This window comes from Haemaphysalis longicornis, unplaced genomic scaffold, assembly GCF_048455015.1.
Source record: "Haemaphysalis longicornis isolate Haplotype H1 unplaced genomic scaffold, Haemaphysalis longicornis Haplotype H1 scaffold_1, whole genome shotgun sequence".
NCBI lineage: Eukaryota > Metazoa > Arthropoda > Arachnida > Ixodida > Ixodidae > Haemaphysalis > Haemaphysalis longicornis.
In genome coordinates, this window is record NW_027526203.1 from 474,853,388 (window position 1) to 474,866,016 (window position 12,629).

General features: G+C 49.3%; 1 protein-coding gene across 3 annotated transcripts in view; it reads left to right on the plus strand.

The window, feature by feature from the left end:
- The window catches only part of Gig (TSC complex subunit tuberin), a 99,514-nt gene that overhangs the window by 42,000 nt on the left and 44,885 nt on the right, over positions 1-12,629 (plus strand). For all 3 annotated transcript variants that reach the window (XM_077688227.1, XM_077688228.1, XM_077688229.1), the window contains 2 exons: positions 15-102; positions 161-286. In XM_077688227.1, the coding sequence (XP_077544353.1) occupies positions 15-102; positions 161-286 (214 nt within the window). The remainder of the gene's footprint in view (positions 1-14; positions 103-160; positions 287-12,629) is intronic.

Below are 12,629 nucleotides of genomic sequence, written 5' to 3' on the forward strand. Positions count from 1 at the left end.
CACGCCCTGTGCAGGGAGGGCAGCCCGTGTGGGAGCGAGGCGGCCCAGCAGCAGCTGTGCCTGCGGGAGCCCATGGAGGCCCTGCTGTGCTGCCTGCGAGAGGTGCGTGGCGGGAGTGCCTTCCCAGGGCCGCCCCTGCATTGCTCTCCCCGCCCCCCAGGAGAAGACTGACGGTGCCGTGCTGGGTGCCGTGCTGCGCTGCCTGCCCGGGCTGCTGCAAGACCGGGCGGTCGTGCTTTGTGCCCAGCTCTCCTTGCGCCGCCTGGCTAGCTGGCTGTATGCCCATGTGAGTGCAGTTTCTCCTGCTGAGTGAGGCACTCCGTTAGGAGCTGTGCAGTTGAACCTGGCTGTGTCGAATGGGGCCGTTTAGAATTGCCTCTAGAATTTAGTACATAAGTTTAGAATTTCATTTTTGTGGCTGCCTGGAAAGCGTGCTTTGCCCGAAGACACTTGGTTGGCACGCAGCGCTTGGTTACCACCACAAGGTTTAGCCGCATGGAAACAGGCTAAGCCAGTGGGCTTCCAAAAGGCGAGAGCAAGAGGAAAGGAGGAGGCCCATGTCGTTTTGTTTTTTGTCGTTCTTTGGGCAGTTTTGCTTTGCCCATAGGAGCAAGAAAGTTCCTCACCAATATGGGGGCACAAACCCCTCCTCTTGGGGCACTGAGGCGCTGAGGACAATCCCCTCCTTAGTGGCGCAAGGTTATCCTTGCGTGCTTCCCTTGTCTCCCTGCGGGGGCCTCAGGACATGCACGAGGGATCTGCAGGGAGAGACCATCGGACGGCGTACTTTGTATGTCATGCATTTGGCCACTGTTGGCATTTAATGCATTGGCCATTGTTCCGACATGCCTAGGGTCACGGCACCCACCATGTTGATTTGCGCGTGCCTTGATTGCTTTAGTTCGTTGTCCTAGGATGTCTGGTGAGTCTTGGGGACCCGCATTCGTGCGGTGCTCCCTTCTCTTACCTCAGCGAGGGTCGCGTCAGCATGCACAGGGGGACGCTAACTGCCGCACGATGATGGGCTGGCTAGATGCTAACGGATGATTGCCCCAGAGGCTAGGGGCACAGTGCAGGGTTGTTTTTGTATCGTTGTTGCCCATGTAATAAACCCCTGTATTATGAAAGTTGTCGCTTCCCTTTGGAGTGTTTGGTGTACGTGCCATCCTTGCCTTACGGCTTGGCTCACTCGATCCTGCTGTAGGCAGTCTCTCCACAGTCGGTGCTGTGCGAGAGTATTAAGAGTAACGACAGTGTGTTATTTTATTCCAAGGCTACTACTATCCTATATGTAGTGTACAGGGGTGGAACAGCTGCGCCATTTGCACCAGTTAGTGCCAAACTTGTTTATCTGGGCCATCCTATTGCACCAAACTCGTTCATCAGTGCCGTCATGCATCATGCACTGCAGAGGCCGAATTGAGCTACGAGATACGACCGCCATGATGCCCCGTGCTCGAAAACTTCGCTGAAGCATTGTGTTTTGTGGCACATTGTGGCACTGCATTGTGGCACTGCATCAGCGTGATTTCATAGTGAGCAGGGGTGAGACAGCTGCGCATATTGCGCCTTTCTGATACAATTCCATTTTCCTGCGCCAAGCTGCTCCGAAAGCACGAAAATGGCGAAAATTGCGCCAAACTGCTCCAGAAGAGCCTCAACGGCACGGATTTTGATGCTCATGTCAGTTTCGGCGGGGACGGAAGCCTCCGCATCCCGGTCACCGCTTTTATCGTCGGTCAATCGCAAACACAGAAATGGCACAAATAGAAAGACTGAAACGAAGCAAGCGATAGCGGATATAGCTTCTAAAACTCGATTCGCTTTCCGTCCGGGTTCGCTGAAACGGTCTTCCCGATTAGGCATCGCTGTGGCAACAAACATGGCCGCCGCCTGATCTGGCTGCTACCAACGCGCTCAGTGCGTATCGCCGATATTTTCCCTGGTTTATTTTACGCTATCAGCTGGGTTCCTGTCTATTTATTCATTCTATCTGTTGTGGCTCTGAACAATGACGTTAACGTGGGGATATGATTTGAGGTTGGTGCCAGGTTACGGGAAGTTAGGCGGCTCGAAAAAAAGTTAATTGAAATGTGGGGCCTACGACTTCGGCGTGGTTTGTCCTTGAGTGCGAAACGCGGTGCGTGCGTCTATAATCGGGTTCGTGAAGTGAATTTTTTGGCTGGTTGTGCTGTTGTAAAATGCTGAGGTGTTGCTTTGCTTCGAAGCGCGATCGCGAGCCTCGGGGATGGAACGGTCGACACGAAAGGTGCGGGCTTTGCTGCGGCACCGCGACCTGTTCAGGCAGCGCCCAATAGCTGCAGGACTACACGGTTGCCATAGCACGCGACTATAACACTTGATGTATGCAAGGTGAAATTTTATGCCAAAATCTAGGTGGCTAAACAATAATGCTACTCAAATGACCATAGGGTTAACCTGCGCCCCGGGGACTGAAACGGGTAGGCTGGTTGGGTTATGTGACCGTTAGCTTGAAGCTGCTCAACTGTTGCCGTGACTACAGTCGTTTGTACAACGCAGCCTGGGATTACAAAAATAATAACTTTAGCATTAAAACAGCAAAAAAAAAAAAAAAAAACGCCACAATTGCGGAGCCCTTAAATTTGATAAGAGTTTTAGCAGTCCATCTGTTCCGTCGTGTACGTAGTTACCGTGCTCACCGGGACTCGTCTGGGCACTTGGGCATTCGTAGCCGTAGGGGGATTAGTTCCGCGGACCTGCCTTCGCCTTGTCCGCGCCTCCTCGCCCTTCCGCGTGCGCAGGCGCAGACCGGTTCGGCCAACCCGGTAACAAAGTAACCAACAGAACAGACGGACTGCTAAAACTCTCTAATGTTAACGGCAGTTTTGTTGTCAGTGTTGCGTGCAGGCGCAACACAATATCACCAGTTAGGAAAAAGGTAGTGCAGTTAGTACTTTGTGATACTCTTAAAAACTCTTTCAGGTAAGGCTGTTTGAGTGTTCTGTGTATTCAAAACTGATTGAAATGTGACTTGACCCTGCAAATTGCTGAAATACTGATTTTTTAAGCTCACAAGACGATGTATTAAATGTCCCTAACTGCTCCAAATCAAGATTCTTCTGCTCCAAAATCGAAATTTTGCTGCTCCGAAAACTGCTCCCAAATCTGTTTGGGCTGTCTCACCCCTGTAGTGAGGCAGTACTATAATATTAAAAGAAATCTACAGTTGGAAGGACAGCAAAAAACAACACCATAGAAATGGAAGCAGCATAATGGGCGTGAGGGGGGGGGGGGGGGGGGGTGTAGATATTACAGCCTTGTGTGACTGCTAAGCTGAGAGCATAGGTAGAGTGTCTAACCGATAAAAAATATCATAGAAGACAGCATACGTACAGTAGCCCCCATTTCATCATTGTTAGGTGACGACAATGATTGTTGTGCAGGTGGTTTTACTCCTTGGGACCGTGGCCATGTCTTCGGATCAGACATGCCGGCAGGTTTAAAATCCGTGGGTTCAAATAAAATTTGTGGAGTCGAAGTGTTGTTTGCACATGCGCACATGCGCACATGCTTCGACTCGAAAATGAAAGTGTCAGTATACTTCCATGGAATGGCTCACTTGCACCAGTCACGCTATTCGCGGTCATCAGGGAAGCAGAACAGCGAAGCTTTTTTCTATGTTCTTTGATAACCAGAGTGGCTACCAGGCACGCAGCACATCTAAGGCGTAGTAATTTACATGGTTTGCCATTTGCTATGAGTGAGCAAAGGTATATTGCACAACAAACACCACAGCAAGATCATGACCCAACGCACTGCCAATGCAGCAGCAGCGGTCCAAGCTGCATGCACTGGACTCGCAGCGTCGCTGCACGGGAGCTATGGTCAACATACGAAGCTCTGCCGTGGCGTTACGCAGAAGTTTCATGATCATAAAAGCATTTAAGGACTCTTGCATGGCTATAGGAGAAGGCCTCACGTCGGACAGGGCTAATAAACAGGCGACCATGTTCATCGCACGTGATCGTGAGGTCTTCGGGCGTACGAGTTCGTTGAGAACAAAGGATTCCAAGACTTGAATCACCTGCAGCCCCAGTACAAGTTTCCACGTAGGGCTACATTTTGAAGAACAGCAATCCCAGAGCTGTACTGAAGCATATTTGCCAAGGATGAAATCGCTTCAGACATGGCAAACTCAGTGGAGCTGATCACATTCACCACTGACATGTGAACCTCTAGGGCAAATCAAAGTTACATTGCTCTGACATGCACTACATGATGCAGCATTTCACGATCAAGGCATTTGCTCTAGCATGCACTCACCTGCCTGAAGGCTGCACTGCAGCCAACATCAAGACCTGCTTGACCAAAATCATCGAGGACTGGTCCCTCGACCTCAGCAACGTGCCTGTGTGTGTTGTCACAGACAATGGCCACAATACCCTCTCCAGTGCTTGGGACACACTTTTCAGCTGGCAGTCAGGGACGCGAAGCGACAAGTGAAACGATGGGGGGCAGTGGGCGTCGCTTCGCGCCCTTGCCACAGTGCTTTTCTACGGCTCTCACTGTGTGCACACCGTCCTCAAAGCGACGGCCACAACCCCAGAGCACATGCATTTGCATTGCGCTACCCCGTCGTTTCAAAGCGACGCCCCGTCGTTTTAGAGAATTCGGCCCCTGAAGTATGGTGCTGTTTCGTTGGTTGTTCCTTTTCTCTATGGAACAGAGCAAATTCTAAAGGAACACTGGGACATCGAAAATTGGGCAGGCCTGTTTGGCAAAAACATGCTTAAAAGCTTGAAGTCCCGGTTTCCTCTTTTTATGGAGCGAAAGGATTTGATACTTGCAATGCTGTGGGACCCAAGTCTATTTTCTGCATCAATTCTTTTGACCATACACGGACTGTTGAGCTACCGGCAGCAGAGGTTGGTATCTGATGTGCTTGCATGGACTGTCCTTCAAAGCAGTCTGAAAGGCAGGAACGATTTTCCAAACCATCGACCAGTCATGACTGCCCTAATGAAAGCCTGCAAACACTCTGGGAAACTCAAACTGCGAGCGTCCCAAAAAAGCCAGTGCAATAACCCAAGACCCCACAGTCAGGAGGTCCAGCCCCTGATCCCCAGGAAGGAATGACCCTTTGATATACTGGAGAGAGCAAGGGGCGTCACTGTACCCTGGTATTGCCAGCACTGCCTTGCGGTATTCAGTGAACGCATGTTTTCCACTGCCTGTGACATCACGGCGAGAGCGCCTGAAGCCAAGTCATGTTGAGCAGCTGGTGTTTCTTCATGATAATTTGTAATTCTTTTGACATTCAGTTTATTTAGAGCCCAAGGACATGTGCAGTGTTTTTAGTGTCCAATGTACAGTGCGCGTCAGGCTTGTCTAGGGCAAACGAGCGCACGGCTCCAGAGCGTGCTAGCGACATCTGCTGATAGCCGCTGGGTTAGAGATAGCTTGCCATTGCGCGTGCGCGGATCTCGGGCGGGGTCGGGCCGGTCGTTGTTTTGCATAGGCCACTCTAATTCGCAGAAGCCACCACCCACGAGGGGCGCTGATCTTTTAAAGTGCCAGCCGTGAGCGGTGACAGGCCAGATGGACGCGTTGTTTGACGCCGTGCTATGTCACCGCGGGCAGTCACGTATCTTCTGAATCACACGCGTACCAAAAGAAAATGACGCAACAAGAATGCACTGCAGTGCTTTCGGTCGAACCTTTTCTGCGATTACGTGACTTACTGGTGTGATAATGCCAAGCGTCAAGTTATGCGCTTATCTCCGGTGCCACCGCTTGCGCCTGGCACTGCTGCACAGAAGCGCACCTAGCGGGCAAGGGCGTCTGCAAATTTGAGAGGCCCAAGCTAAATGACGACCCGCCCGAGCGTGTCCGAGATCCACGCACGCGCAAAGGCAAGCTATCTCTAACCCAGCGGCTATCAGCAGACGTCGCCAGCATGCTTCGAAGCCGCGCGCTCGCTTGCCCTAAACAAGCCTGACGCGCACTGTACTTGTTCTTTGTGGGCTAACGTATGGGATAGAGAAAACCGCTGCTAGCTTTGCTAGAGAAAGTACTATCAGCCGTACACTAGCCCCAGCGAAATCTGTAGACTCATTCACGAGTTCGAGTACTCACGCATGCTAGACAGACTCCTGCAATTCAAGCAAGGCTTATTGACAGCGTACATACCAGACAACATGACTGTCGCTCGCAGGGAGTAGTGCTCCTTTCGCTCGCTCAAGCCGCAGGGACTCAGACTCTGATGTCTGTCAGAGCAGCTGCGGGTAGAGGGGCTTCCCGACAACCAGTCAAGATGGAATCTCCGAACAGAGCCTTTGGAGCCAACTGGGTTCTCAGTCGTCGTGGCCGCTGGAGTAAGCACTCCTGAACCGACTGACACCTACCGAATCACCCAGCCGACTCCCGCGGAAACGATTGACTGCTCCCGAACGGTGGAAAAGGGGTTCCTCTGGGAAAGAGGGTGCTGGTGGGAGGCCAATGAGGGTCCGTCCTTCGGCATCCTCGTTCACAAGTCACATGGTAGCGTGGGTACGGCGCACCACGCACGGCTAGCAAGGAAACCAGCACTCACGTGACCACGTCACCGCATGGGAGCCAAGGAGGCCCCCACATCTTTTAAAAGCTTCAGTATTCGATATTTGATTCGATATTCGATCTTTTTGGCCACTATTCGACACTGTTTGATTCAAATTCGATTTGAAATCAAATTTCACTGCCCCTGCTTGGAATAGAAAAATGCGCCGTTGTTATTTTCATTACTCTCTCACATCACCGACTGTGGAGAGACTGTCCACCGTGGGTTCCAGCGAGCCAAGCTGAAAGGCAAGGACGGCTCTCGCCGCACATACGCCAGTCATTCCAAAGGGAAAGGACAACTTTCATAGTACAGGGGTTTATTGCGTGGACCACCACCTAGCCCATGAGGCAATCAGCCTTCAGCGTCATCCCTGCCCGGCATCGGCGGCAGTTAGCATCTGCCTGCATATGCCAACATGACGCTCGCTGAGGTAAGAGAAGGGGGCTTGAAGGGACCCTGCAACACTTGCCATCGACTACTAGTAATGTATTTTGGGATAAAGTCTATTGTCCCAGAAATCTCCCCCCGCAAGAATTATGAAAATCCGTTCACAATTAACGAAACTACGCGCGACGAGAAATCGCGCATAATCGTTCCCTCTCAACTCGACCGCGGGCAACGCGACGAATGCTGCGCGCTCTCTCCCGGGGGGGGGGGGTGCGCGGCGTTCTCTTCGCCGGCCTTCGATATATCACATGCCGGGTAGTTTTCTCCTTTTCTCCGCAACGCGGAGGGGCCTATTTCCGGTCTGGTGCCACGAAAAAGCAGGCATGGGTGCCTGCTCGCAAGTGTGCGCTCGGGCTGGTAGGGCGTTTTTGCAGCAATAAACGTTTGTAGTCGAGTGGTCCCGTTTAAAGGGAAGTATTGAGCTCATCACTCAAACTCCGCGCGCACTCAAAACACAAAAGCAACGGCAAAACTGTGCCTACAGGTTCAGGCATAGAAGAGGTTCGTACACAGCGATGACGACGACGGAAATGGGAGAATCTAGTCGCGAAGTTGACCAGTGACAGCCGATCGGGCAGCCATGGCCTATGTGACGTCCCTTAGGCCATGCATAATGAGGACAACTGAAGAGAGAGCGGTTGGTTTTTCCGCGTCTTTCACATCGATTTGTGCGCTCACCGCTTCACGTGCACGTGTAATATTTGGCTCAGGTATTCCTGGCAGTGTAATCTAAACGTCGCGCAGGTTTACTTGCACTGCTCAAAGAGTGTTGCAGGGTCCCTTTAAGGTGGCTGCTATACATTGCAAGCCTCAGGGCTCGACTGGGCGGCATTGGCACCTGTCTGCTGACCTGAACACCGCAAGCCATCACAGCGCACACGAGAGTCAACTCCGCACAAGGCGAGAAGCCCAGAGACCAAGTGGACTTCGTAGACAATGACCTAACACAATCAAGGCATGTGCAAATGGACGCAGTGGGTGCCGTGACCCTGCGCATGTAGGGAACAGCAGCCAAAGCATCAGATGCAAAGAGTGGCCAAATGCATGACGTACTGAGTGTTGCGCCGTCCGATGGTCTCTCCACGCACAGATCGCTTGCGTGCGTCCCGACAATCCCGTATGAGAGAGGAGGGAGGCACGCGAGGATACCCTCACCCCACTAAGGAAGGGAGTGTCTTCAGCACCTCCATGTCCAAGGGAGATGTTTGCATCCCGACACTGTTAGGTATCTTCATTGATTGTAGGGTTTAACGCGCCGATGCAGCGCAGGCGATGAGGCGCGCCTAAGTGGAGGGCTCCGGATTAATTTTGACCACCTGGGGATCTTTAATGTGCGCCGGAATCTCGTACATGAGCGTTTTTGCTTTTCACCGCCATCAGGATAGGGGCCCGAACGTGGGACAGGTGGTGCTGCTGGCGCCGTTCAACAGTGCCACCTGCGGAAGAAAATCGCAAAAATGGTGGGGACATGTCCTGGCGTGTGCATGTGGAGCACACTTCCGTGTTGTTTAAAAGTGCAATCGCTCTTTACCGTGATAATGTTATTCATATGACACGCGCATTTTTTTTTTTGCCAGAAATTAGGTCCGGGAAACGCGGATTCATATTAATTAATTGCCATTTTATGCTAATTCATTAGTCATTGATGAAGTTAAAAGTCAAATTGCTGTTATTAGGGCTTATGAGGTATCAAATTAAAGGTCTCGATGAGGGGAATCACGTGGAACAAATTAAAAATTGCTTCCCCGTTATAGGGACCAGAACCTGGACTTTGCCGCACGACACTAGCGTAATTTTTTTGCCGTAGCAGCGGAAAACGGAAGTTCTGGACAGCAAGTTAGCCATCTCGCCCACAGCTGCGGCACCGTTTTTTTTAATTTCTTTTTTCTTTTTGCGCGCGAGCGCTGTCTTCGCTCGCCGGGAGTTTTTCCCAAGGCAGTAGGGCCCGAACGTTAATTACCCAATTCAGGTTAATTAGTTAATTATTGATTCGTTAGAGTGTGTTCAAAGTAAAAGTGATGTCACTAGGGCTTGTGAGGTATCAAATTAAAGGTCTCGATGAGGGGAATCACGTGGGACAAATTAAAAATTGCTTCCCCGTTATAGGGACCGGAACCTTGACTTTGCCGCACGACACTAGCGTAATTTTTTTGCCGTAGCAGTGGAAAACGGAAGTTGTGGACAGTGTTGCCATCGTTGGGCATCAGACATCCGCTAAAAAGCAATGAAAAATCTGCCAGATTCCGCGAGATTCTAAAACATATCCGCTAAATTTTCCGCTAGGGCCTATTGTATTTAAAATAACAGTGCAATTTCGTATGATAAACACCTTTATCATTCTTAAAAGCTTCCCAAAACTACGAGAGCTGAAATAATATATAAAAGGGTCTTCCAAGGAGTCTAACAGAACACTTCAGGTTTCAGTGCTGCGGTGGTCGTCATTGGTCAACCTCGTCACAGAAGAGGCTAAAAGTTTTAAATGTTCACACTGATAAAAAAAAAACTCACAGGTCAACGAAAAACACATCGAGGTCTTCGTCGACGCTGTCGTCGTCTGACACCATCTCCACAGGACCGCTGGTACTTGTTGAGGGACCAGAAAGGTGACTTGGTTGCACATACGTTGCAGATATCCCGATTGCACTAGCAACTGCTGCGGAAAGTTTGCAATCAAAACAACTTTTCTGGCGTCACTTCAGTCCCGTTGTTACGACGAGGATGGCGTTTGTTGTTTCAGGCTTCGGCTTGTTCCTCATCTTGGATTTTACTATGTTAAGCTGACTAAACCTCATCTCTACTTCCGCATTTGAATACGGCAGCACGAGCATCGACATGGTGAATCCGGCCAGCTCAGCGAACGGGTTTTTGCTGCAGGCGTCCTTATCGGAGTGAACTTCACATCAGAACGACTGCGGGAACGATATTTGCTTCCAGTCCAGGAAGATGATTTTGCTCCACTGGTTTTGAATTTTTTCTATTGTCTCAGAGCCGTTTTGAAACCTCACGGATTTGTTTGTCTGAGATAGGCGAAGCAAGTGAACAGGAGCCCTCCTAACCTCTGAAGTGAAGCAATTTCTGCATTTTAGAGGACACGAAAATTGTTTTTTGCAGGGCGATTTTGAATCGGTGCACTGCGTGACGTATCCGCTAGAAATCCGCTATGTATAAAAATGGCCCGTCAAAAAATCCACTAGCCGCTAGACTAATGTTTTCCACGTCAGAATAAAATGAAATCCGCCAGATTTAGCGGAAAATCCGCTAAATTGGCATCACTGGTTGTGGACAGCAAGTTAGCCATCTCGCCGACAGCTGCGGCACCTTTTTTTGATTTCTTTTTTCTTTTTGCGCGCGAGCGCTGTTTTTGCTCGCCGGGAGTTTTTCCCAAGGCAGTAGGGCCCAAACGTTAATTACCCAACTCAGGTTAATTAGTTAATTATTCATTCGTTAGAGTGGGTTCAAAGTCGAAGAGATGTCACTAGGGCTTGTGAGGTATCAAATTAAAGGTCTCGATGAGGGGAATCACGTGGGACAAATTAAAAATTGTTTCCTGGTTATAGTCATGAGATAATCACGTGTCATAGATTGTCTTAGAAGTCAAAGTGATGCCAGTAGGGCTTCTGAGGTATCAAATTAAAGGTCTCGATGAGGGGAATCATGGGGGACAAATTAAAAATGGTTTCCTGGTGATAGTCATGAGATAATCACGTGAGTCATAGATTGGGTTAGAAGTCAAAGTGATGCCAGTAGGGCTTGTGAGGTATCAAATTAAAGGTGTCGTTGAGGGGAATCACGGGGAAAAATTAAAAACTGCTTTGTGGTTATAGTCATGAGATGGTCACGTGAGTCATAGATTGGGTTAAAAGCCAGTGATGAAAATAATGCTTGGGAGGTATCAAATTAAAGGTTTGATGAGGGGAAGAGGAATCACGTGGGACAAATTACAAATTGCTTTCTTGTTATATTCATGAGATGGTCACCTCAGTCATAGACTCAGTTAAAAGTCAAAGTGATACCACTAGGTCTTATGAGGTATCAAATTAAAGGTCTTGATGAGGGGAATCACGTGGGACAAATTAAAAATTGTTTCCTGGTGATAGTCATGAGATAATCACGTGAGTCATAGATTGGGTTAGAAGTCAAAGTGATGCCAGTAGGGCTTGTGAGGTATCAAATTAAAAGTCTCGATAAAGGAAATCACGTGGGACAAATTAAAAATTGCTGCCTGGTTATAGTCATGAGATAATCACGTGAGTCATAGATTGGGTTAGAAATCAAATTGATGCCAGTTGGGCTTGAGGCATCAAATTAAAGGTCTCGATGAGGAGAATCACGTGGGACCAATAAAAAATCACTTCCTAGTTATAGTCATGAGATAGTCATGTGAGTCATAAATTGGGTTAAATGTCAAAGTGCTAGGGCATGTGAGGTATAAAATTGAAGGTCTCGGTGAGGGGAATCACGTGGGGCAAATTAAAAATCGCTTCCTAGTTATAGTCATGAAATAGTCACGTAAGTCATAGATTCGGTTAAAAGTCTGTGATGCCACTAGGTCTTGTGAGGTATCAAATTAAAGTCTCGATGAGGGGAATTACGTGGGACGAATTAAATATTGCTTCCTGGTTATAGTCATGAGATAGTGACGTGAATCATAGATTGGGTTAAATGTCAAAGTGATGCCCTAGGGCTTGTTACCGCCTGCCCGAATGTAAAAACAAAGTTACACATCCGAGAAAGGGTCTGATGGATGGATGGATGGAAAGGACTTTTATGAGTAAATCCTGCAGTAGGTAAAGCCCGGTTGACGGGCCGACCTCAACGTGGCCGTGCGTTGCATCCTCTTGGGCAGCCCTACTCGACAGGGACCCCTTTGCGGAGTCCGTGCCTTTCGAGCGCCTTGAGAACCTGCTGGATGGCCCACTCTTGATCCGACTTGTTGGTTGAGGCGATGGCGATTTGGAGATCTGCGGGGTATGGTGTGTTAAAAAATTGTGCTAGGAATGTGTGTTCACGCTGGTAGTGAAAGCAACGATCCATTATCTGCACAAGATCCCTGCATCCCAAAATCCAAAGTCGGCCATGGGTCGCTCAAGAAGACTCCTTTTTGAAGCTTGCCGCAAGCAGACTTGTTTTATTTATGCTTCCTTCAAGCTCACCTACTCTAAGGAAAGATTTTGTGCGTCTTCCGTTTTCCTGGGGATTTTCTGGCCCGTATCTGAATGGGAACAGAATGATCTCTTCAGGCCAAGTGGTCACCGCAGCTCCGGGGCTTCCGAATAGGACGCTATCTACCGCTGCCCGATCGCGAAAGGCAGCCAGGGCTCTGACCGCACCCCGGGCAGGGGTTGTTTGCTTTCACGAAAAAAGGCTGTTTGGGTGTATTTTCGCAAGAAATAGACACTTTTTCTGAATTCAGTGTCAAGAAAACTATAAAGGAATACCCCCCCCCCAAAAAAAAAAAAATTTTTTTTGCAAAGCTCTTCAGCAGCCCTTTAAGAGCATGCCGAGTTTTTTTATATGTTCAGAACCGTCTTTTTTAATTCTTGATATTTTTCTAAAACACGAAAATTTTTTGCACTCCCTTCACTATTTCATGGAATGTTAC